General features: G+C 44.1%; 1 protein-coding gene and 2 long non-coding RNA genes across 4 annotated transcripts in view; 1 reads left to right on the top strand and 2 right to left on the bottom strand.

Moving 5' to 3' along the window:
- LOC118395562 (lipopolysaccharide-responsive and beige-like anchor protein) overlaps window positions 1-21,316 on the bottom strand; it is a 405,339-nt gene that overhangs the window by 197,336 nt on the left and 186,687 nt on the right. Inside the window, 1 exon segment of the mRNA XM_052464349.1 lies at window positions 4,696-4,820. Coding sequence (XP_052320309.1) covers window positions 4,696-4,820 — 125 coding nt within the window.
- Window positions 20,739-21,316, bottom strand: part of LOC127907954 (uncharacterized) — a 3,432-nt gene continuing 2,854 nt past the window's right edge. Inside the window, exon 3 of the long non-coding RNA XR_008065723.1 lies at window positions 20,739-20,898. This is a non-coding gene — a long non-coding RNA (uncharacterized LOC127907954). The remainder of the gene's footprint in view (window positions 20,899-21,316) is intronic.
- Window positions 20,986-21,316, top strand: part of LOC127907953 (uncharacterized) — a 3,185-nt gene continuing 2,854 nt past the window's right edge. For both annotated transcript variants that reach the window (XR_008065722.1, XR_008065721.1), the window contains exon 1: window positions 20,986-21,129. This is a non-coding gene — a long non-coding RNA (uncharacterized LOC127907953). The remainder of the gene's footprint in view (window positions 21,130-21,316) is intronic.

Genomic DNA, 21,316 nt, shown 5'->3' with positions numbered 1-21,316 from the left:
GTGTATCAAACAATTAAAATCCATTTAACACCATTTCAACTTAAAAGTGAAACAACCAAAGCACAGTAAAAACTAAACGGCAGTACAAAGTCTAAACATTTCATAAAAAATAAAAAAAACGCAATGGATATTAGGCGATGTCTTAGCAAAATATTCAAAGACTAACACATTCTACATGTCCTTCACCTGAAGCAATGTCTCTGTCAACTGTTGTCTATGTTACTTAGAATTATAAACTGGGTGGTTCGAGCCCTGAATGCTGATTGGCTGAAAGCCGTGGTATATCAGACATTATACCACGGATATGACAAAACATTTATTTTTACTGTTCTAATTACATTGGTAACCAGTTTATAATAGCAGTAAGGCACCTCCGAGGGTTTTGGTTTAAGGTCAATATACTACGGCTAAGGGCTGTATCCAGGCAGTCCGCGTTGCGTTCTACTTAAGAACAGCGGTTAGCCGTGGTATATTGGTCATATACCACACCCCCCCAGACCTTAATGCTTAAATATGAAGTCTCAGTGAGAGTGTGAATGTCTGGCGTTTTGTGGATGTATTATAAATCCTTGACAAATAATTCAGAATAAAACATATACACATTTTACAACATATAACAAGCGACAACACGAAAGAAGCCGGAATGAAACAAACAAAATACCCATCAGGTCATGTCACCTAAACCATTCATTTAGATGGAACAGGGGGCACAAACATGAATAAAACTCCATTACACATTCAGGCCCGATTGTTTCTCTATCCAGAGGTTCAAAATTCAATTGCTACGTTCACGCTATACTAAAGACATGCTACGTTGAGGCCCAGGTCATTTCCCTATTGCCAGAGGTTCAAAATGCTAATTCATATGCTTACATTACTAAAGCTCAAGGCATGCTTGGTCAAGAGCAATTAAATTGTCAGAATTAACAAATGTGTTTTTAACGAGACCATGGCCAAGAGCTGGAGTCATGAGGCGAGTATTGATCTGCTGAACAGAGACATTAGTCTTCAAGTATTTACTCTGCCAGCCACCTCTCTTCCAGCCTCCCTCCACAGTCCTCCCTTCACCCAGGGCAGGACCAAATCAATCCCCAGAAAGGATGTCTCTTTCCAGCCATAAATACATAACTAGCCCCCTCACCGACCCAACCAGCCTGACCGCCACGCGTCTGCAGGCCGGCTGGGGCTCTCAGAGTGGAAATGGTCCTCAAGGTTCTTGGCTGGGTATGAATGATCACAGTTGTATAGAATCTAAGGATTGTCCATGGCCTAAATACAGGAATGTTTTCCTCCTACATATCTTACATAAAAAAGATGACATTTAGGAAAGTGTTTACTTATACTTAGTAAAATGCTTATACTTTGTGAAACAAACAATGCACTTTTTTGCTAAATAAGTTGACAGGAAAACAATACTTATTAAATTCCCAAAAATGTTTTTTTTTTTTTTTATTCTCTAACTGGTTAAATATGTCTAATTTCTATTCTTGAGCGTGTTTTCATGACTTGAAAAGTGTTGCCATCACTCTTGTAGCTGGAAATAAATGTTAAATGCAGACGTGATCATGCACTAAATGTTTTGTTTGGGGAAAGAGGAGGGTTTTCTCTCTATTTTCCCTGTTTCATGGGATCAGAATAATTACAGCCAGATATGACCTCTGTTCCCTGTTTGAAAACTCACGACTGCACTCTCGCCTTGCGCTCCACTTCCGTTACAAATGTCGGGTCGATGAAAACAACAAGAAAGGTTACCTCAGAAAATGGACGCAGTCAGGCCTCAAGTCAAAGAGATATTTGAATGATATGTTCTTTCCCCCAAATGCAGCAGGGTAGTGTGTGTGTGTGTGTGCGTGCGTGCGTGCGTGTGTGTGTGTATACGCAACTAACAGGACAATACTCTGTAGAGGTATTACCAAGACTGGCTGGTAGCTATTTTTTACTACAGTAGTGACTTTGAAAGCAAAACACATGTCAGAATATGTCCCCCCTATGTTGTTGAATATATCCAGAGCATGTTTTATATTGACTTACTGATGATGTCCCCTACTAGAGCAGTGAGTCAGAGTGATGGAGAGGGGAGAACAATTACAAGTCACCAACTGACGCTTCAACGATCATATGCCTTCGTAATCAGTTCTTCATTGCACTAAAATTGTAAGATGGCGCCAACAGACGTCGCCTTGTGTCGAGCTTCTACTCAACATTCATTGTTGAGGATGTCAGCAAGCTTCACTGTTTACACCTGCTGTATCCTGTGTTCGTTAACAAATAAACTCTGATGATTTCAAATGATCTAACATTAAGGGATGAAGGGAAAGAGAATGAGAGAAAAGCAAAAAGAGAATTAGGGAGACACACAAAGAGAAAAGAGAGAAAAACCTAGAGAGAGCGAGCGAGAGAGAGAAAGAGAGCGAGAAAGAGAGCGAGAAAGAGAGCATCGGCGTAACAGAGAGAAGGACCAGTGGTCCTCAGGCCCCTCCACCCTCCAGCTGCATCTCCACACCACAGATATTACGCCCGTCCCCGGTCCCCGACGGGCCCACGAGGATGCTGGGATTGCCAGACGCTTATTGCTTTTAGATCACATTCTTATTGACTTCTGTCACGGGGGCCGTTTGTCAAGAGGACTGATGTCACTATTTTTTTGGGGGGGGGACTACCTCCATCCCTGTGACATATTGGAGACATTTTCGGGCCAGAAACAGGCCGTTATTATGGAGTGCAATAGGTTAAGCCGGTAAAAACCAACAGGCCTAGACAGGCACGGCCCTGATCACTAACCCTGGTGTGACTGGGAATACGGTCTTTAGTGTCTTAGCAGAAACTAGGGATTAGGCTCTACTCTGGGGACTCCTGCTCCTACTTGGCCAATGAATGTGGTAAATGACTAAAACCTTTCTTCACACTGTGCCGACCAGAACCGTACTGTGCAGGGTTGGACATTCCCTTTTCGCGTTGTATATTCCAGCATGGTTGCAGCAACCAGGCCAGCCCAGCACAGCCTGGCTTAGTGGTGTGAAAATAGTAGTATACGTCGCTCCCTAGTTAATATCCAAGATATGCAGGATAACGTTTTAGCAGAAACTAAGGATTAGGCTCTACTCAGGGGAAAACGTCCCTCCTACTCGAACGCTAGAGAACATGTGTCCTACGGCCAATGTGGTTAATGGATTCTACGTTTCCTCCAACCTAGTTATCGCTAAGAATGAGACGGTGACTATGCAACTGTGGGTTCACTTTGCTTTAGTTGTCCTCATAGGAAGTTCAACAGAAATCGGGGTTTAACACTTTACATAAACGCCTTCAAAGCAGAATCTGCACCTGTTGTTTTTAAAGCAAGTGCAGTGAAACGAAAGGATCAATTCAAACCCAATTCCAGTCCTGGAGGTAAAGGTCATCAATACTGTTGGTTTTATCGATACTTCTGTCTTCTAGGTAATATTGATGTTACCGTTTCCTTTAAAACAGAACACGATCCTTGACTTGCTTTTACCACATGGTACTGTTGAGATATTGGTCAAGAGCAACCAAGCTAGTTTGGGTTTCTCTCTGCAACACACAAGACGTACTGTGTAATTAATCGTCCTGATATTTCCAAAATGATTAATTACACCTAAACTAATTAGCCCTCATATAATATTCACCTTCAAAGAAACACCTAATTATTCCCGTGAAAGTTAATGTATCTTTGTTTGCTGACCTTAAGCCAATTAAGATGTGACATCATAAAGAGGCAGGTTTGTTAAATGGGCATCAACACCATTGGTCCTCCTCACCTGGCTCTCTTTATGAACATAATGACATCTCTGAGCTGATCAAACTGAGAGCATGTGATTCTGGCACTATAGCTTCAGTGTTCTTTTTGTTCATCAAATCAAGTACAAGTCATCCCCTGAGATGGTGGACATTTTGTACATGATGCCATGATTGGGGATTTAAGGCAGGGAAAGTAACATGGAACAAAGGTAGTTGAGGTGAGATACCGACTGGGATTCAAATGATTTATATTTGTGTCATTGTACAGCTACAATACTGTCCTACCGAGCCGAAATCAACATTCCCCCTTTAAATTAGTGAGCCCATATTATTTTAATTGCTGCTATACTTGGTGTCAAATTAAATATTCAAGAGAAAAATGAAGACGGAAAGAACGGAAGATCCCAACTGCTGCTTTCTATCAACAAGTCAAATGATAATGCATCATGGGAAAATGGGGAGAAGACCAACCAAAGGGCTTGGTGGAGTCAGGGAGGCTTGACATATTACTTACCATTAATGCCAGGCACCACTGTCATGCAAAAGGAAAGAAAAAGGAAACACATTTCACATTGCTCCCACTGAAGGTTCATGCCAACTCAGACATTAAATAACTCAAAGGGGAGAAATTCTAAATAAAAGTTTTGGGTTCCAGGAAGGGACAGGATGTGAGTGTGTGAGGGCCTATTGGAACACAGCGTACTAACATAGCTAACACTAATGGGGATGCAGGTTAGGCAGTTAACTGTGTGAACTATTTAATTCAAATGAGGGTGTGCTTTTTCTTATTTTTTTACTGTTTCTTGTGGTACAATAAAACACTTATGGCAACTGTAGTGCTAATTATTATTGCCGTGGACCTGCTGTCACAGGCGGGCACAGACTCACGGAGGGTTTGAGCATAGGACGCTGGGTATTGAGCGAGGAGGGCTGACTGACCGTGTTCGGCTGCAGCTTTGAGCGTGGCCTTTGAGTGAGTGGATCCGAAGGGGTTCCTGACGAAGCGTCGGCGCCGCCTCAAGTCGTCCTCCCAATAGTCGAGGCGCCAGAACTCCCGAGGACGGCTGCAGGGGAACAGAGGTAGCACATGTGTTAGCAATTACAGAACAGCGTGGTGGTAGCCTATAGCCCCAATCACTGTGCAGAGTAGCGAGGCCAGCAGCAGTATAAAGACGGCCTTGTTTTGCTATGCTGGGTATCTTTCCCCCAACACCACAACAAATAAACACAGTAGATAGACCACCTAAAACCCTGACCTTGAAAATAACAATATGCTCCCTCGTGAAACAAGCACTAAATACCTTATGGTGGAATGAGCAGCTGACAGAGTGATCAGTTTCCCCCACACTCCGATGTGCTCCCATTCCAGGCTCATTTGGGACCCAGCAGGGCACCTCGGCTCTAGCCTCTCTACCCGGGTAGCAGGCGAGTGCCCGGGCTGGTCCCAAAACGCCATTACAAAAACAGGGAAGCGGGAGAGGGGGATGGCATTACCAATATTAATCAATGTCCACAGGCCTCTGTTTCTTCCCAATTTGCACCTCCTCCTTTACCCAGGCCTGGTCAGTTGTAAATCATTCAGACTAAAATTGTGTCCCAAATAGCACCCTATTCCCTATGGGCCCTGGTCAAAAGTAGTGCACTAAATAGGGAATAGGGTGCCATTTTGGACACATTCCCAATCTCAGGGACTTGGAAAGTGTTAACTTTTAATGAAGAGTCACAACCACTACACAGCATTGTGTTGTGTACATATAGGCAATAAAATATTAAAACTCAAAGGGCTTTCATTTAAATTAAATTTTAAAATATTAATTACTTTTCTTTCACACAGCATAAGGAGGATATACATTTATTTCCAACATTAGTGAGATGTTATTTTCCACCCACCCCTATTGAAAAAAGCTTGCCTAATCTAAATAACTAATTTACTGCTCGAGAAGAAATAGCTGGTAATTTGTCAAACTAAATTACGCCAAATGTGTTCCATATTGTGCGTATTATGAGGGAATGTGTTCGGCATTTTGAAATGAAAACACAATGGAAGAACACAACATAATCTCTCTAACTCAGTAGAGTGGAACGGAGGCCAGACACTTCCCTTCTTCACCTATGAGCTGGGTTCACACATTCAATTTACTATTAAAGCACTGAGAAAAACAAGTGGTCTAAGACATGTGCAGGTGTGTATTTGGGTTATTCTTAAGGTTGTATTAGGGTTGGTGTATGGCCTCAGCCTCGAAACAGATCCCAGTGTACTGATTTATAGAAGCATGGTGAGATAGAAATCTGGAAACCCAAGGTGCTGCGTCAGAAGGTGCTGCGTCAGAAGGTGCTGCGTCAGAAGGTGCTGCGTCAGAAGGTGCTGCGTCAGATGGGTGAATTAGTATTTGTGCGCAACAATAGAGTCTCATAGGTCTGAATACTTATGTAAATAAGATTTTTTTTCTTATCGTAATACATTTGCAAAAATGTCTAAAAACCTGTTTTTGCTTTGTCATTATGGGTATTGTGTGTAGACTGATGAGGGGGAGAAAAACTATTTAATTAATTTTAGAATAAGGCTGTAACATGTGGAAAAAGTCAAGGGGTCTGAATAGTTTCTGAATGCGCTGTAAGTCAGTACGTCCGTGGTGCTACGGGAGAAGTATTCAGGTGTAAACAGGGCCTATTCCACCTGGCTATATAAATCAGGACGAGAGCACCAAGTAGCAGCCTCTAGACAGACAGCTCTTTTATGTCCTGATATTTCACTGGCTGTCTGCATATACAGTATGTTAAACCAACAACGTACAATATCAAAATGAAGGGGGTTACAGATAAAAAAAAATATTTTAAAAAGTCTAAACAGCAAGAGAACGTAATCCAGATGAGAACGGTGAGGGGAAGAGGAAACGCTGTAGGGAAAGAGGAAACGCTGTAGGGGGAGAGGAAACGCTGTAGGGGGAGAGGAAACGCTGTAGGGAAAGAGGAAACGCTGTAGGGAAAGAGGAAACGCTGTAGGGGAAGAGGAAACGCTGTAGGGGAAGAGGAAACGCTGTAGGGGAAGAGGAAACGCTGTAGGGGAAGAGGAAACGCTGTAGGGGAAGAGGAAACGCTGTAGGGAAAGAGGAAACGCTGTAGGGAAAGAGGAAACGCTGTAGGGGGAGAGGAAACGCTGTAGGGGGAGAGGAAACGCTGTAGGGGGAGAGGAAACGCTGTAGGGAGAGAGGAAACGCTGTAGGGGTAGAGGAAACGCTGTAGGGGTAGAGGAAACGCTGTAGGGGAAGAGGAAACGCTGTAGGGGAAGAGGAAACGCTGTAGGGAAAGAGGAAACGCTGTAGGGGAAGAGGAAACGCTGTAGGGAAAGAGGAAACGCTGTAGGGAAAAGAGGAAACGCTGTAGGGAAAAGAGGAAACGCTGTAGGGAAAGAGGAAACGCTGTAGGGAAAGAGGAAACGCTGTAGGGAAAAGAGAGAGAGAGAGAGAGAGAGAGAGAGAGAGAGAGAGAGAGAGAGAGAGAGAGAGAGAGAGAGAGAGAGAGAGATGAAGATGCAGAGAGAGTGTGAGAGAGAGATGAAGATGCAGAGAGAGTGTGAGAGAGAGAGATGAAGATGCAGAGAGAGTGTGAGAGAGAGATTAAAGGGAACGACAGAGAGAGATGAAGATGCAGAGAGTGTCTTTCCTCTCTCTCTCTCTCACACACTCTCTGCATCTTCATATCTCTCTGTTGTTCCCTTTCCTCTCTCTCTCTCTCTCTCTCTCTCTCTGCATCTTCATATCTCTCTGTCGTTCCCTTTCCTCTCTCTCTCACACCCTCTGCATCTTCATATCTCTGTCGTTCCCTTTCCTCTCTCTCTCTCTCACACACTCTCTGCATCTTCATATCTCTGTCGTTCCCTTTCCTCTCTCTCTCTCACAAACTCTCTCTCTGCATCTTCATATCTCTCTGTCGTTCCCTTTCCTCTCTCTCTCACACTCTCTGCATCTTCATATCTCTGTCGTTCCCTTTCCTCTCTCTCTCTCTCACACACTCTCTGCATCTTCATATCTCTGTCGTTCCCTTTCCTCTCTCTCTCACACTCTCTGCATCTTCATATCTCTGTCGTTCCCTTTCCTCTCTCTCTCTCTCACACACTCTCTGCATCTTCATATCTCTGTCGTTCCCTTTCCTCTCTCTCTCTCTCTCTCACACTCTCTGCATCTTCATATCTCTCTGTCGTTCCCTTTCCTCTCTCTCTCTCACACTCTCTCTCTGCATCTTCATATCTCTCTGTCGTTCTCTCTTACACTCTCTCTCACACTCTCTCACACTCTCTCTCTCACTCTCTCTCTCTCACACTCTCTCTCTCTCACACTCTCTCTCTCTCACACTCTCTCTCACACTCTCTCTCTCACTCTCTCTCACACTCTCTCTCACACTCTCTCTCACACTCTCTCTCACACTCTCTCTCACACTCTCTCTGCATCTTCATATCTCTCTGTCGTTCCCTTTCCATTCTCTCTTTCTCACATTCTCTCTGCATCTTCATATCTCTGTTGTTCCCTTTCCCCTCTATCGCCCCATCTTTCTCTTTTCATCTCTCTCTCTCAGCCTCTGGTCTTTTCTGGAGAAAAATAGAGAAAGAAACTGTCTTCAGCTCCCGTGTTTGTGTAAAGCCGAGGCAGTTTATAAGAGGCGCATGGGGGAATAGCAGACAGCACAACTATTAAATATTTTACAGGCAAACATTCTAAAGCACATAAGCAAAGAGAAGATGTCAAGGATCTCTCATTAAAAATGTATTTTGCTACTAAGGAGCTTGAAGACGTGATGAGGAAACGGTGGAAGAGAAGAAGGGAAGGAGGAGGGATGGAATAGTAGGTGGAGAGGACGTGTCTCTCTGGTGTTCAGAGGAAATGAAACAGAAACACAGGGCAGAAACTAGGTCCCACAATATAATAACGCTCCTGTTTGTTGAGGGCTTAGTGTGAACGTGGGTGTGAGGATACACACGAGTTGTTGAGGGCTTAGTGTGAACGTGGGTGTGAGGATACACACAAGTTGTTGAAGGCTTAGTGTGAACTTGGGTGTGAGGATACACACGAGTTGTTGAGGGCTTAGTGTGAACGTGGGTGTGAGGATACATACGAGTTGTTGAGGGCTTAGTGTGAACGTGGGTGTGAGGATACATACGAGTTGTTGAGGGCTTAGTGTGAACGTGGGTGTGAGGATACACACGAGTTGTTGAGGGCTTAGTGTGAACGTGGGTGTGAGGATACACACGAGTTGTTGAGGGCTTAGTGTGAACGTGGGTGTGAGGATACACACGAGTTGTTGAGGGCTTAGTGTGAACGTGGGTGTGAGGATACACACGAGTTGTTGAGGGCTTAGTGTGAACGTGGGTGTGAGGATACACACGAGTTGTTGAGGGCTTAGTGTGAACGTGGGTGTGAGGATACACACGAGTTGTTGAGGGCTCAGTGTGAACGTGGGTGTGAGGATACACACGAGTTGTTGAGGGCTCAGTGTGAACGTGGGTGTGAGGATACACACGAGTTGTTGAGGGCTTAGTGTGAACGTGGGTGTGAGGATACACACGAGTTGTTGAGGGCTTAGTGTGAACGTGGGTGTGAGGATACACACGAGTTGTTGAGGGCTTAGTGTGAACGTGGGTGTGAGGATACATACGAGTGGAAAACAGGGAATGCATTTACATTTTAGTCATTTAGGAGATGCTCTTATCCAGAGCAACTTACAGGAGGAAATAGGGTTAAGTGCCTTGCTCAAGGGCACGTCAACAGATTTTTCCACCGAGACTGCTCAGGGATTTGAACCAGCCCCCTTTCGGTTACAGGCCGAACGCTCTTACCCGCTAGGCTACCTTCATGAATACATTTGAGACCACAAGTGTGTGTGTTATATCTGTGTGTTATGCCTGTGTGTGTGTGTGTTTTATGTCTGTGTGTGTTGTGTTATGCCTGTGTGTGTATGTGTGCGTGTGTGTATGTGCTAGGAGACATTGGAGTGTGTGTCTCTCCATCCAGCAGACAGAATGTGCAGGACCTGATTTCCCTCCTGTCACAAAGGGCCCAGGCCTTGTTGCTGTGTGATAGTATCCCTTCCCTAATTACCACTTCATCATCCTGCCTCACACAGCATTCATCTAGGAAAATGAATATCAAGCCAGTGTCTCACACACACACACACACACACACACACACACACACACACACACACACACACACACACACACACACACACACACACACACACACACACACACACACACACACACACACACACACACCTCTTACAAGGAGGTTTCCTCCACATCCATCAGTGGGAGGACGTGTTCGGTAGTGGGGAGTAATTAGTCGCAGTGTTATGGAACGATCTCCACCGCTGGCCGTGTCGTGAACGGCACCACAACCAGGTTCCTAATGAAGGGTCTTGGATGTGCGTCCGCCCGCCGTCCACCCCAGTACCTTGCCATCTCCGTCGCCAATCAATCCCCCACGGAGAACGCCGCTGTACCACGGTGGGAAAAACCATGTGACACGCGCCGTGCATGTGTACGCTGAGAGAGTTTCTACAAAGATGATAAATCATTCAGAGCTCGTCCATCGTGTGGCGGGCTGCGCTGGCAGAATAACGGCAGCACCCATTCTTCAAGATCACAACAATTAAAATGACTAAAGGCCGCGGCCTTTTACACAAACCACTTGTGTAATTAGTAATTAGTTTACTCATAAAGTCCTTGCTCATTAGAGACTACTGGGGAGCGTCTGTTGTCTTAGACGGAAACTTTAAAACACACACACACACGTGTATGTACGCGTGTAACTATGTTTGTGTGTGTTAAGGAGCACTTAGCAGAGTGCTGGATCCCTCTAAATGCTGTTTAATGTAGACCACATTGACGACCGATGAGAAAGGGCCAATAAGACATTTATGTGAGGTAATAAAATATAATTGTTTTTTTTCTTTGTGGCAGTAAATGTAAGTTCATCAACATTAGAAGACGATCTCAGCCTCTCTCCTTGTATGTGTGTGTCTGTGTTGCTTTCACTAATGAATAAATGGGTGCAATCACAAAAAATATCACTATATGCAATAAATTAAAACAGCATAGCATTAACAGATTGTGGAAAGAGGTTTTACACAACCTTTAAAACTATAAAGCCAATTAAATTGTCTGTTTGCATCAAAACAGAACACGGTCCAATTGGACTTGGCATGGGGAGACTGACATAATAAACAAATAGTTTAATTGTAGCCAAGTGTTCAGTGATCGGCAGCTCAGTGAGGGCTGGCTTGGAGTCCAGGATTAATGAATCGCTTAGTTGGACAGACAGACTGACTGGAGCTTTGGAAGGAGTGGAAGACGGACAGACGACTACGTTCTCTAACAGTAGCCTGTCCACTAGCCAGGACTTCCTGTGTATCGCCACAGAGGACAACACAGGGTAAACAGGGAGTAAACTACACACAGAGACATCTAGCTAAGAGACTGGGTATCGAAGTATAGCCTAGTACTGAACACAAGTAAATTGCCATGTCTGCCGGGTAGGTCGAAGAAAAGAGGCCTGGAACCATGGGAAATATTCCATTCCTGCTGTCCAATTTCTTATTCAGTATGCACTACCCTTGGACTGTTTCTACATGCATTTACTGTAGGCCTGTGTCTTATTTAAAAACACCAAATAGCATTAGTCCTTCAAATAGGTATTTTATGGAGGCCCACCATAGAAGAATAACAATCGTTTATAATATCCACTTATGGTTTTAAATGTTTGTTACCATAGAAACCCACGGTTCAATGAAGCCGTTTTTTATTTATTTTTTTTAATCTCAATAACAAATCATATCTGGGTAACAATGAAGCACCTTACTGAAATTGTTTTAAATTAAAATGGTCAAAAATAAACATAAATTGCTTCTTAGCAAAGAGTCATTTATCAAGAAGTTTGCTTGGACTCTCTGGGAGTGGTCTGAGTGGGAAACTGAAAACCAGCTGTTATTGGCACAGGAAAATCACGTTCTTGGCTACAATGGGCCTTTAATAAATGATACATTCATGAACTTGTATTATACTGAATAAGCATGCCGTTATTGACTTATGTTTATAAATGAGACAAAGAAATGACAGTTAATGACTAAAATGCCACTACTCACATATAATGAATACTATTTAAGCACTTAAATCAATCAATACACCATGGCATGCAATTACATTGATTTAAGTTTGACATTCATGCGCACTAACAGTTCGTGATTAGTTGATTTATTCTTATTTGATCAAATAATGTACACTCAAAAACAAGAGAAAATACATAGACTTTGAAACGCTATCTATGGGAGTACAGAGGACAAAGACATTAACCTCAATTAATTTATGACAAATAAATAAAATGGGAATTTAAGGCGTTGTGTATGAGAGCCAATATCGCTTATCTCCCCCTCTCAAACCTCAAACACAGGCAGTTAAAACATGGTAATAGATTCTCTCTGGAAGCCACTGAAACTTTGATAGCACTCTTATTTCAACAGCCAAATTGTTCTTTTTCTGACAAGGACAAACGATAGTCATCCATCAAGATCCAATCAGACCCCGCCAAACAGGAGCAGGATGTGTCGCGCAAGCACTTCCCAAGCTCTTCCCAAGCTCTTCCCAAGCTCTTCCCAAGCTCTTCCCAAGCTCTTCCCAAGCTCTTCCCAAGCTCTTCCCAAGCACTTCCCAAGCTCTTCCCAAGCTCTTCCCAAGCTCTTCCCAAGCTCTTCCCAAGCTCTTAAATGCCATTTGCGTTGCCTTTGCAATTCTTTTGTTGGGGGCGATATTAAAAACAGTGAAACATCAAGGATTTCCAGGCTAGATCATTTGCACCCACTGAAATGAACTTTGGTGAATAATGTGTGTGAGTGATTATTAATATTACTGTGTGGGAAGGGGGATCACTTTTGGCAAGAGATTATGCAAATGATCCTATATGACCTTTATCATTAGAAGCCGTACGTAGAGCAGCAACATGTATTTCATACATCACACACAGAGCACTTTGCTGAGGACAAACAGTCATTTATAACTTCAGACGGGACTCATTCGGGTCCAGTCAGTGAATATACGCAGAGGAGGTGGGATTTCTCCCCTTGCTTTTTTTTTTTCTCATTAATGCAAAGGGGCCCCCATTGGCAGCCCCTCAAATCGCTCAAACGTTGCCTCTATCGCCGAGATCATTTCTTTTGATTTGCATAAACCATGAGTTGATAAGAATCTGAGAGGGGATAGGTTGAGGATTTGTCATACATATGACTGTGGCGCCAGAGAACCCCTTCCTCTTTGTCAAATGGTGTCAGCGGTGGGAGCTAGTCACAGCGCCAGCTCCAAATTAAAACGAGGGGTCAAACGCCTTGCTATGGAAATGGCCATGATTAAAGCTCGCCTTAAGCCGTAAGTGAGGTTCTACAGTACCCGTGCATTAATGCATGTCCTTCCTAGTCAAATGAGGTGTACTACACACACCCTTTCAATAGCAGTGTATGTTAATTCAGCCTTCCTAATGTTGCTGTAATGTTGTTTATGTGTTTGACAAAGGTAGCTTCAGGGTCACAGAGGAGGCTATCGCCTCCATCTATACTCCTAAACGACTTTCATCGTGATGGGATTCCACTCGGTCTTTTTTGTTTATGATAGGATCAGACCCTTTCATTTGCTTATTTCGAATATTATTTTGAATTCCCTGCTACAGTTGATCTGATTGGATACGGGAATGGAAAGGTATTAGAAATAAAACAGTGATGAATACGCCAAACAGTGTTGATCAAAACCTGGAATCCATATCAAAACAAAAATGTTACGCCAAACCATAACAAGGATAAGTGTTTTTACAGATGCTACATATAAGTACTATGCCATTTGACCACATTAACACACCTGAGGAATTAACAGTGAGGAACTTCAAGCTGCAGGTCTTTCAGATCACATGACAAAGTTCACGGCACCTGACAACAATAACCAGGTTGATATCCTTCACACATCTACCACTCCTCCATGTAATTACTACTCTAATTCCTTATGAGCACAGAACAAAAACTAAACAAGAGAAGAGAAAGAGAGAAAGAGAGAGAGAGAGAAAGCGAGAGAAATATAATATTGCCTCTCCATAACATCACTGGGCTCGCTACGATCAAAGCACTCCCATGGGGTGGCCATGCATGAGGCTGCAGACATAGCGCAACAACACACAAATGCTCAAAATGAAAAATGGAAATACAGTCCTAATTACCGATGGGCGCAGTATCGCGCGCTCCCCAATTAGCAGCAATTAAGCTCAGTGTGAATTCTGTGACAAAGGGTCTGGAAATTACACCCTAATTATACTCTTCCTCCAGGGGAGGTGCAGAGATTTAGAGGAGAGGGCTGGGTGTAAAGAGAGGGGGTGAATATTAACCAAAATGTTGGTTTGTTAGGAAACCACCCTGTGTTTTTAACCTGTTGAAATACGTTTCAAAAGAAGTGTATTGTGCTATTTTACAGAGAGAACAAATTATTTTGCCACCGACTAGAAAATGTACAAATCTATCTACAATTCACAAATCTTCAGTACCCACAACACCATGTCCAAAGTCAAACAAACCATATTAAAACACCAATGTTACCTTCAAAAACACAACAAAAATGATATATGCGGTCACCAAGTCTGTGTTTTTGGATAAAGCATCATATTTTCTTAGTTCTGACAACATGCACACATCTGTCACTGCTGGTAGGTAATGAAGACATCCATATCCACTGGAGCAGAATTGCAGAATTCAGCCATTACCGGAGGTATCCTCATAATCAGATGACCTCTACCCTTCAGGGATGAACTTGAATGTCCTGACAAATCTAAACGGGCACAGAATGGCTCTGAACACAACCACGGCCACATAGAAGACTGAGCAAAGGCCCAAGGTCGTCTGGGATTGGGGAAATGCTTGGGGGTTCGGGGTCTGTCTTAAAGTTCCCATTTACAACATCAAGTGAAGACGGGATCATTTACAGCTGGACATACATTTATCAGAAAGGACTGCTGGAGTGAAAGCACATTTTCTAACAAAAAAAATGAACATTTCATTAAATTATTATTATTCTTCTTATCAGTGGCGATTTTAGCATGTACATCTTGGTGAGGCAACAAACAAAAAGTGGAATGCATGACAGCAAAGCCACTACACAATACTAAACAATACATTACATGCACATTAATGAGCAAGCTAGGACAGACATAGTCAATATAACTGTTTGTTCAGCACTTTTGAAATGTACAGCGACAGAATTCAGAACATGGGCCGTTCTTACAGTGTTCTCCCTGCACACCAAGTCAGAACTGTAGGATAAATAGAGGGGGCATATAAACAGACAATGAAAGCTCTTACAATATTCAATAATTACATTTCTCTAAAACAGACTATAAGCTACATGTGCTCCACCAAGTTAGAACAGTAAGTGAAATTAAGAGGTGAAAATAGACCAAATTATTAGGGTGAGGCACATGGGCTACTAACAGCTTACTACACAACATACACTTTGTATTACTTTCTTAGCTACAGTATACATATCTCCCTGGCATATAACATAATTTATGCAGCAGCATACAAGACATTTTTGGACTCACCTTGTTGTGCTGTGCTCACTTGAACAGGAAGGTGGCGGTCCTTCATGGGAAAATTTTGTCATCAAACTGTCAAAGTCTCTGGATTTATGGTGCTTTCAAGACAACTGGGAACTCGGAGAAGAAGAAAAAAACATTGAATAAGGATGACGTCAGTGATCTTCAGGTCGTAGCTCGAGAAAGAGGCACGAGTTCCCGATTTACAATTCAGAGTTTATCCAGAGTTCCCAGTTGTCTTGAAAATATTCAGAGTTAACAGTAGTTTTGATTCCGGCACAAATCAAGCTTCATTGACAGCATGGCCAATGATGAATGTTTATAATTTTAAACTAGGAAAAGAGACCCTTAATCTTAGACTTGGGACCACACAGCCACTCCACTGAATAGCAGGCTAATGTTTGCTTTGCAATGCTTGCAGATAGCTATTGATTCCTTCCAAACCACTCATTGTTGAATTTGTGATTTCCAACTTGTTGTGTAATGTTAATGCCCAATGGCCGATGAGCACCGATACGTTTCATCTTTAATTTCTCTTCATATGACAAGGATTAAAAAGGATTTGCCAGTAGATTGTCAACTTGATTCATGATGATGACTGCTAGCTAAGATTTTGAAAGTATGATGTTGACATGATCAGTCCAATCAAAGCTACTGTAGATATGTGAAATGATGTAATTTTATCTGTGGCCAATGACCTTGAGCCTTCTTGGATGGGCCCTTCAAAGTAATTATGGCAGCACCCAATAGGCATGAATTTCCGAGCTCTACCCTAAGATTTAGACTTTTATTTAGGAAAAATGTGGGGCTCAAAACAGGGGTCGCCACTGATTATTATATTTTCCCAGTTAATTCATTTCCCAGGATTTTGAGGCGGACATGGCTGGGTGACAGACAAGACACAGTGATGTCCCGTACAATCTCTGTATTCTAATCTAGCGTTGTCCCCTCCTCTAAACGTGTTAGTGTGATGCTGGGCTGTGCATCGTGCCCTCCTCTCAATGTGTTAATGTGATGCTGGGCTGTGCATCGTGTCCTCCTATCAATGTGTTAGTGTGATGCTGGGCTGTGCATCGTGCCCTCCTCTCAATGTGTTAGTGTGATGCTGGGCTGTGCATCGTGCCCTCCTCTCAATGTGTTAGTGTGATGCTGGGCTGTGCATCGTGCCCTCCTCTCAATGTGTTAGTGTGATGCTGGGCTGTGCATCGTGCCCTCCTATCAATGTGTTAGTGTGATGCTGGGCTGTGCATCGTGCCCTCCTATCAATGTGTTAGTGTGATGCTGGGCTGTGCATCGTGCCCTCCTCTCAATGTGTTAGTGTGATGCTGGGCTGTGCATCGTGCCCTCCTCTCAATGTGTTAGTGTGATGCTGGGCTGTGCATCGTGCCCTCCTCTCAATGTGTTAGTGTGATGCTGGGCTGTGCATCGTGCCCTCCTCTCAATGTGTTAGTGTGATGCTGGGCTGTGCATCGTGCCCTCCTCTCAATGTGTTAGTGTGATGCTGGGCTGTGCATCGTGCCCTCCTCTCAATGTGTTAGTGTGATGCTGGGCTGTGCATCGTGCCCTCCTCTCAATGTGTTAGTGTGATGCTGGGCTGTGCATCGTGCCCTCCTCTCAATGTGTTAGTGTGATGCTGGGCTGGGCTGTGCATCGTGCCCTCCTCTCAATGTGTTAGTGTGATGCTGGGCTGTGCATCGTGCCCTCCTCTCAATGTGTTAGTGTGATGCTGGGCTGTGCATCGTGCCCTCCTCTCAATGTGTTAGTGTGATGCTGGGCTGGGCTGTGCATCGTGCCCTCCTCTCAATGTGTTAGTGTGATGCTGGGCTGTGCATCGTGCCCTCCTCTCAATGTGTTAGTGTGATGCTGGGCTGTGCATCGTGCCCTCCTCTCAATGTGTTAGTGTGATGCTGGGCTGTGCATCGTGCCCTCCTCTCAATGTGTTAGTGTGATGCTGGGCTGTGCATCGTGCCCTCCTCTCAATGCGTTAGTGTGATGCTGGGCTGTGACAGGCTCATCTAGCACGGCTGTCTGGTGTATTCATGAGGCCCTCCTCTCTCTCCATCACACAGCAATGCCCATTATACAGCACTTATGGTACAATGGCAGCAAGCATGCCGCCTAATCATGTCAAGTGCTGCACTTCATGGGCTTGGAGGAGAGAGAGAGAGAGAGGCGAGCATGTGAGGAGAGAGCAAGAGAGAGTGAGAAAGAGAGAGAGAAAGAGAATGGGGGTGGGGGGGGGGGGTTGAGGCTTGATGGTGCTGGGTGATCACCCTGTGGTTGCCAAGGTAGTGGATGGATACTTTGTCAGTGGACTGGGTTGATATGGTGGAAAACAACTACATGAATACTGCCGCTACTCACACATTTTTAAAGAGTGCCAATGCTGGCCTTAATGACTCCCTGATCAAAAAATAAAGGTTAAACAAATAAAAATGATGAAAGTAGGAGAAAAATGATGTAATAGTTACATTATTTCAAACATTTTAGACTCCCTCTCCTATAGGTGGCTCTGGTCTGGAGCGAGAGAAGGAGAGAGAGACGATCAAGTAAATCCAGAGAAAGAATAAAAGCTGAAGGTCCCTGAGTAAAGGATGGATCCCCTCCTCCATCTCCCTCCATTCTCTGCAACATCACGCCAGTATTTCATGTTTTCTGCTTTCGCTGCAGAACAAAGCCGCTGGATCCCAAAGATAAAAAGCGGATTTTTTGGTAAATGGTGAAAGTGTGGAAATAAATGACCAGCTGTGGCCTGAGTGTAATTACAGTGGCTGGGAGAGCAGCGATCTATCACGAGACCCAGGAGAGGGGGTGACACACACAGCGCCATGGGGTTAGTCAAAGGAGATAACTAACTAACTACTGGACCCTGAACAATCGATACTCCCCAGATATTGCATCCTGGGAGAAGGGAGAGAGGAAAAAGAACGTAAAAACTTCCCCAATGGCTCTTTATTGAGATATTGATCAGGGCCCTCTAATCAGGACCTTACTGGGCCAAGGCCATATACTTTCTTAAGGGTATATGGAACGGATAAATCTGGAGAGTTTCTACACTACATAGAGGAGGCTGAGCTCTGAGGCGGTAGAAGGTGGGATGTAATAGGTCTTTCTGGAGAGGAAGGAAGAGAGGGTTCACACTGTATAACAGGGATTCATTACAGAGCTGAGGAGGAAGAGGAGGAGGAAGAGAAAGAGGAGGGAGATGAGGAGGAGGGAGAGGAGGATGGACAGGGAGAGGAGGATGGACAGGGAGAGGAGGATGAGAGGGAGAGAGAGGGGGATGAGAGGGAGAGAGGGGGGGATGAGAGGGAGAGAGGGGGGATGAGAGGGAGAGAGGGGGGGATGAGGGAGAGAAGGAGGAGGAGGGAGAGGAGGAGGAGGGAGAGAGAGGAGGATGAGAGGGAGAGAGAGGAGGATGAGAGGGAGAGAAGGAGGAGGAGGGAGAGAAGGAGGAGGAGGGAGAGGAGGAGGAGGGGAGAGGGGGATTAGAGGGAGAGAGAGGAGGATGAGCGGGAGAGGAGGAGAGACACCTGCAAAATAAACTTTTCTACACTAAACACTGAAGATTGAATTCACCCAAATCACTCCTAACTACCAGTCTCAGAAGAAAACTAATAGCTCCATTATCCTGGACTAAATCCCTTAAACCTTTGATCCCTAAAGAGTGAGAGCATCAGTTTCAATCCTCGATCCTGCGATGAGGCTTGTTTAACCGTTAGCCGTTCATGGTAAGTAACATATGGACAGCATCAACCGTTAATACGTTCCACCATGACACGTTGTTACTATTTCTTACAAGCCCAGCCACTGTACTGTAAACACAGTTAGAAGCAAATGTTATCATTAGGGCATATTCTAATTCCTATCCATAACCCTTGACATCACGCCTGCACGGTAGGGCCGTGCAGAACAGATACGCATCATTTTATATAATGTATGGAATGTTGGCCTGTCAAACTTTAACATGCTCCTCTCGAGAGATTTGGAGAACAGGAGAACATCCCTCCTCCTACATGTCACCACATTAAAAAAATTAAATAATAATCCCAGACACGCGGCCTGCGTGGCGTGATGAACGAGGCCGAGGGTTTCACTTTAAATCCGTTTAAGGCTCGACGCTCCAGATTTCCCCTCCCGATAGCGACCGTCTCATTTACTAAAGATGAGCATCATTGACGTCTCGGCTTTCTTCTAAACCCTCGTTGTTTACAGTAAAAACTGTTTACGGCTTAAAACCGACTGCAGATGGATGTCCGGGGCAGCACCTTCGCTCAACTCTAACTTTCTCCTGGGGATAATTGATTTCGGAGTAGGCCTCGGACAGAGCTAAGCCTAAAGAAAACAACGATCAATTCAGCTAGGAGAGGGGACGGAAGGCGGATGTTGTAGAGTAGCGGCGTTGTCCGACAGCTGTGCTAGCTCTGCACGGCATGCTGGGTCTGGGTCAGCACGCATGTTTGTATCACGGGCCCTCCAGTGTTTATAAGCAAAGCAAAAAAACATTAACACCATTGAAGTCACCGCAGCTAAAGATGCTAACAAACGCTGGAAATCCAGTGGTAGGTCTCAGAGCATGATGTTTCACTGTGACCTCGTAACTAAATTGTAAGCCATTACAAAAGCACTAAAGTGCTAAAAAGGTCATTGTCTTATTGGCCTACCGCCCTGATACAATCACCATAACATTTCCACACAGATTATAATCCTACCGTGACATTTTATTCAAACTAATTCAATATAACTTTTTGCCAGCCTTGACAACAATGATGTACTGCTATGGATTATGAGACGTATACAACAGATCAGTATCAGGATTAGGGTAGATTTCAGATCCTGGTCTGGTGTTTATTCTAGTCCCTGAACTCTGCTATGGGAAACTGATCAGCAGATAGGACCGAGGGCCTCAGAGTTTTACAGAACAAAAACAAGCACTTGAGAACATGCTCTGAACCTTCTCCAGGCAAACATTACAGATGACTCATCGTGTGTGTGTGTGTGTGTATGTGTGTCTCTTCCCAGACATCCTGGGATAAACATTGATGCTTTAGGTCCTGATTGTAACCCAACTTCCTCATTCAGTTTCTCCCTCAAACGATCTCAGCCCAGCAGCACTGTACGTCCCATTAACATTCAATATGAAGCAACGATGCAGCTGGACGGACCTGGTAAATGTATCATAGTGTATGTAGAGCAAGTCAATCAGCTATAGGTAGTATATATTTCCAATATGAAGCAACGCTGCAGCTGGACGGACCTGGTAAATGTATCATAGTGTATGTAGAGCAAGTCAATCAGCTATAGGCTGTATATGTTTCCAATATGAAGCAACGCTGCAGCTGGACGGACCTGGTAAATGTATCATAGTGTATGTAGAGCAAGTCAATCAGCTATAGGCTGTATATGTTTCCAATATGAAGCAACGATGCAGCTGGACGGACCTGGTAAATGTATCATAGTGTATGTAGAGCAAGTCAATCAGCTATAGGCTGTATATGTTTCCAATATGAAGCAACGATGCAGCTGGACGGACCTGGTAAATGTATCATAGTGTATGTAGAGCAAGTCAATCAGCTATAGGCTGTATATGTTTCCAATATGAAGCAACGCTGCAGCTGGACGGACCTGGTAAATGTATCATAGTGTATGTAGAGCAAGTCAATCAGCTATAGGCTGTATATGTTTCCAATATGAAGCAACGATGCAGCTGGACGGACCTGGTAAATGTATCATAGTGTATGTAGAGCAAGTCAATCAGCTATAGGTAGTATATGTTTCCAATATGAAGCAACGCTGCAGCTGGACGGACCTGGTAAATGTATCATAGTGTATGTAGAGCAAGTCAATCAGCTATAGGTAGTATATGTTTCCAATATGAAGCAACGATGCAGCTGGACGGACCTGGTAAATGTATCATAGTGTATGTAGAGCAAGTCAATCAGCTATAGGTA

The sequence above is a fragment of the Oncorhynchus keta genome, chromosome 16 (genome assembly GCF_023373465.1).
Source record: "Oncorhynchus keta strain PuntledgeMale-10-30-2019 chromosome 16, Oket_V2, whole genome shotgun sequence".
Taxonomy (NCBI): Eukaryota; Metazoa; Chordata; class Actinopteri; order Salmoniformes; family Salmonidae; genus Oncorhynchus; species Oncorhynchus keta.
Note: the sequence above shows the minus strand (reverse complement) of the source record. Positions and strands in the feature narration are given on the sequence as shown.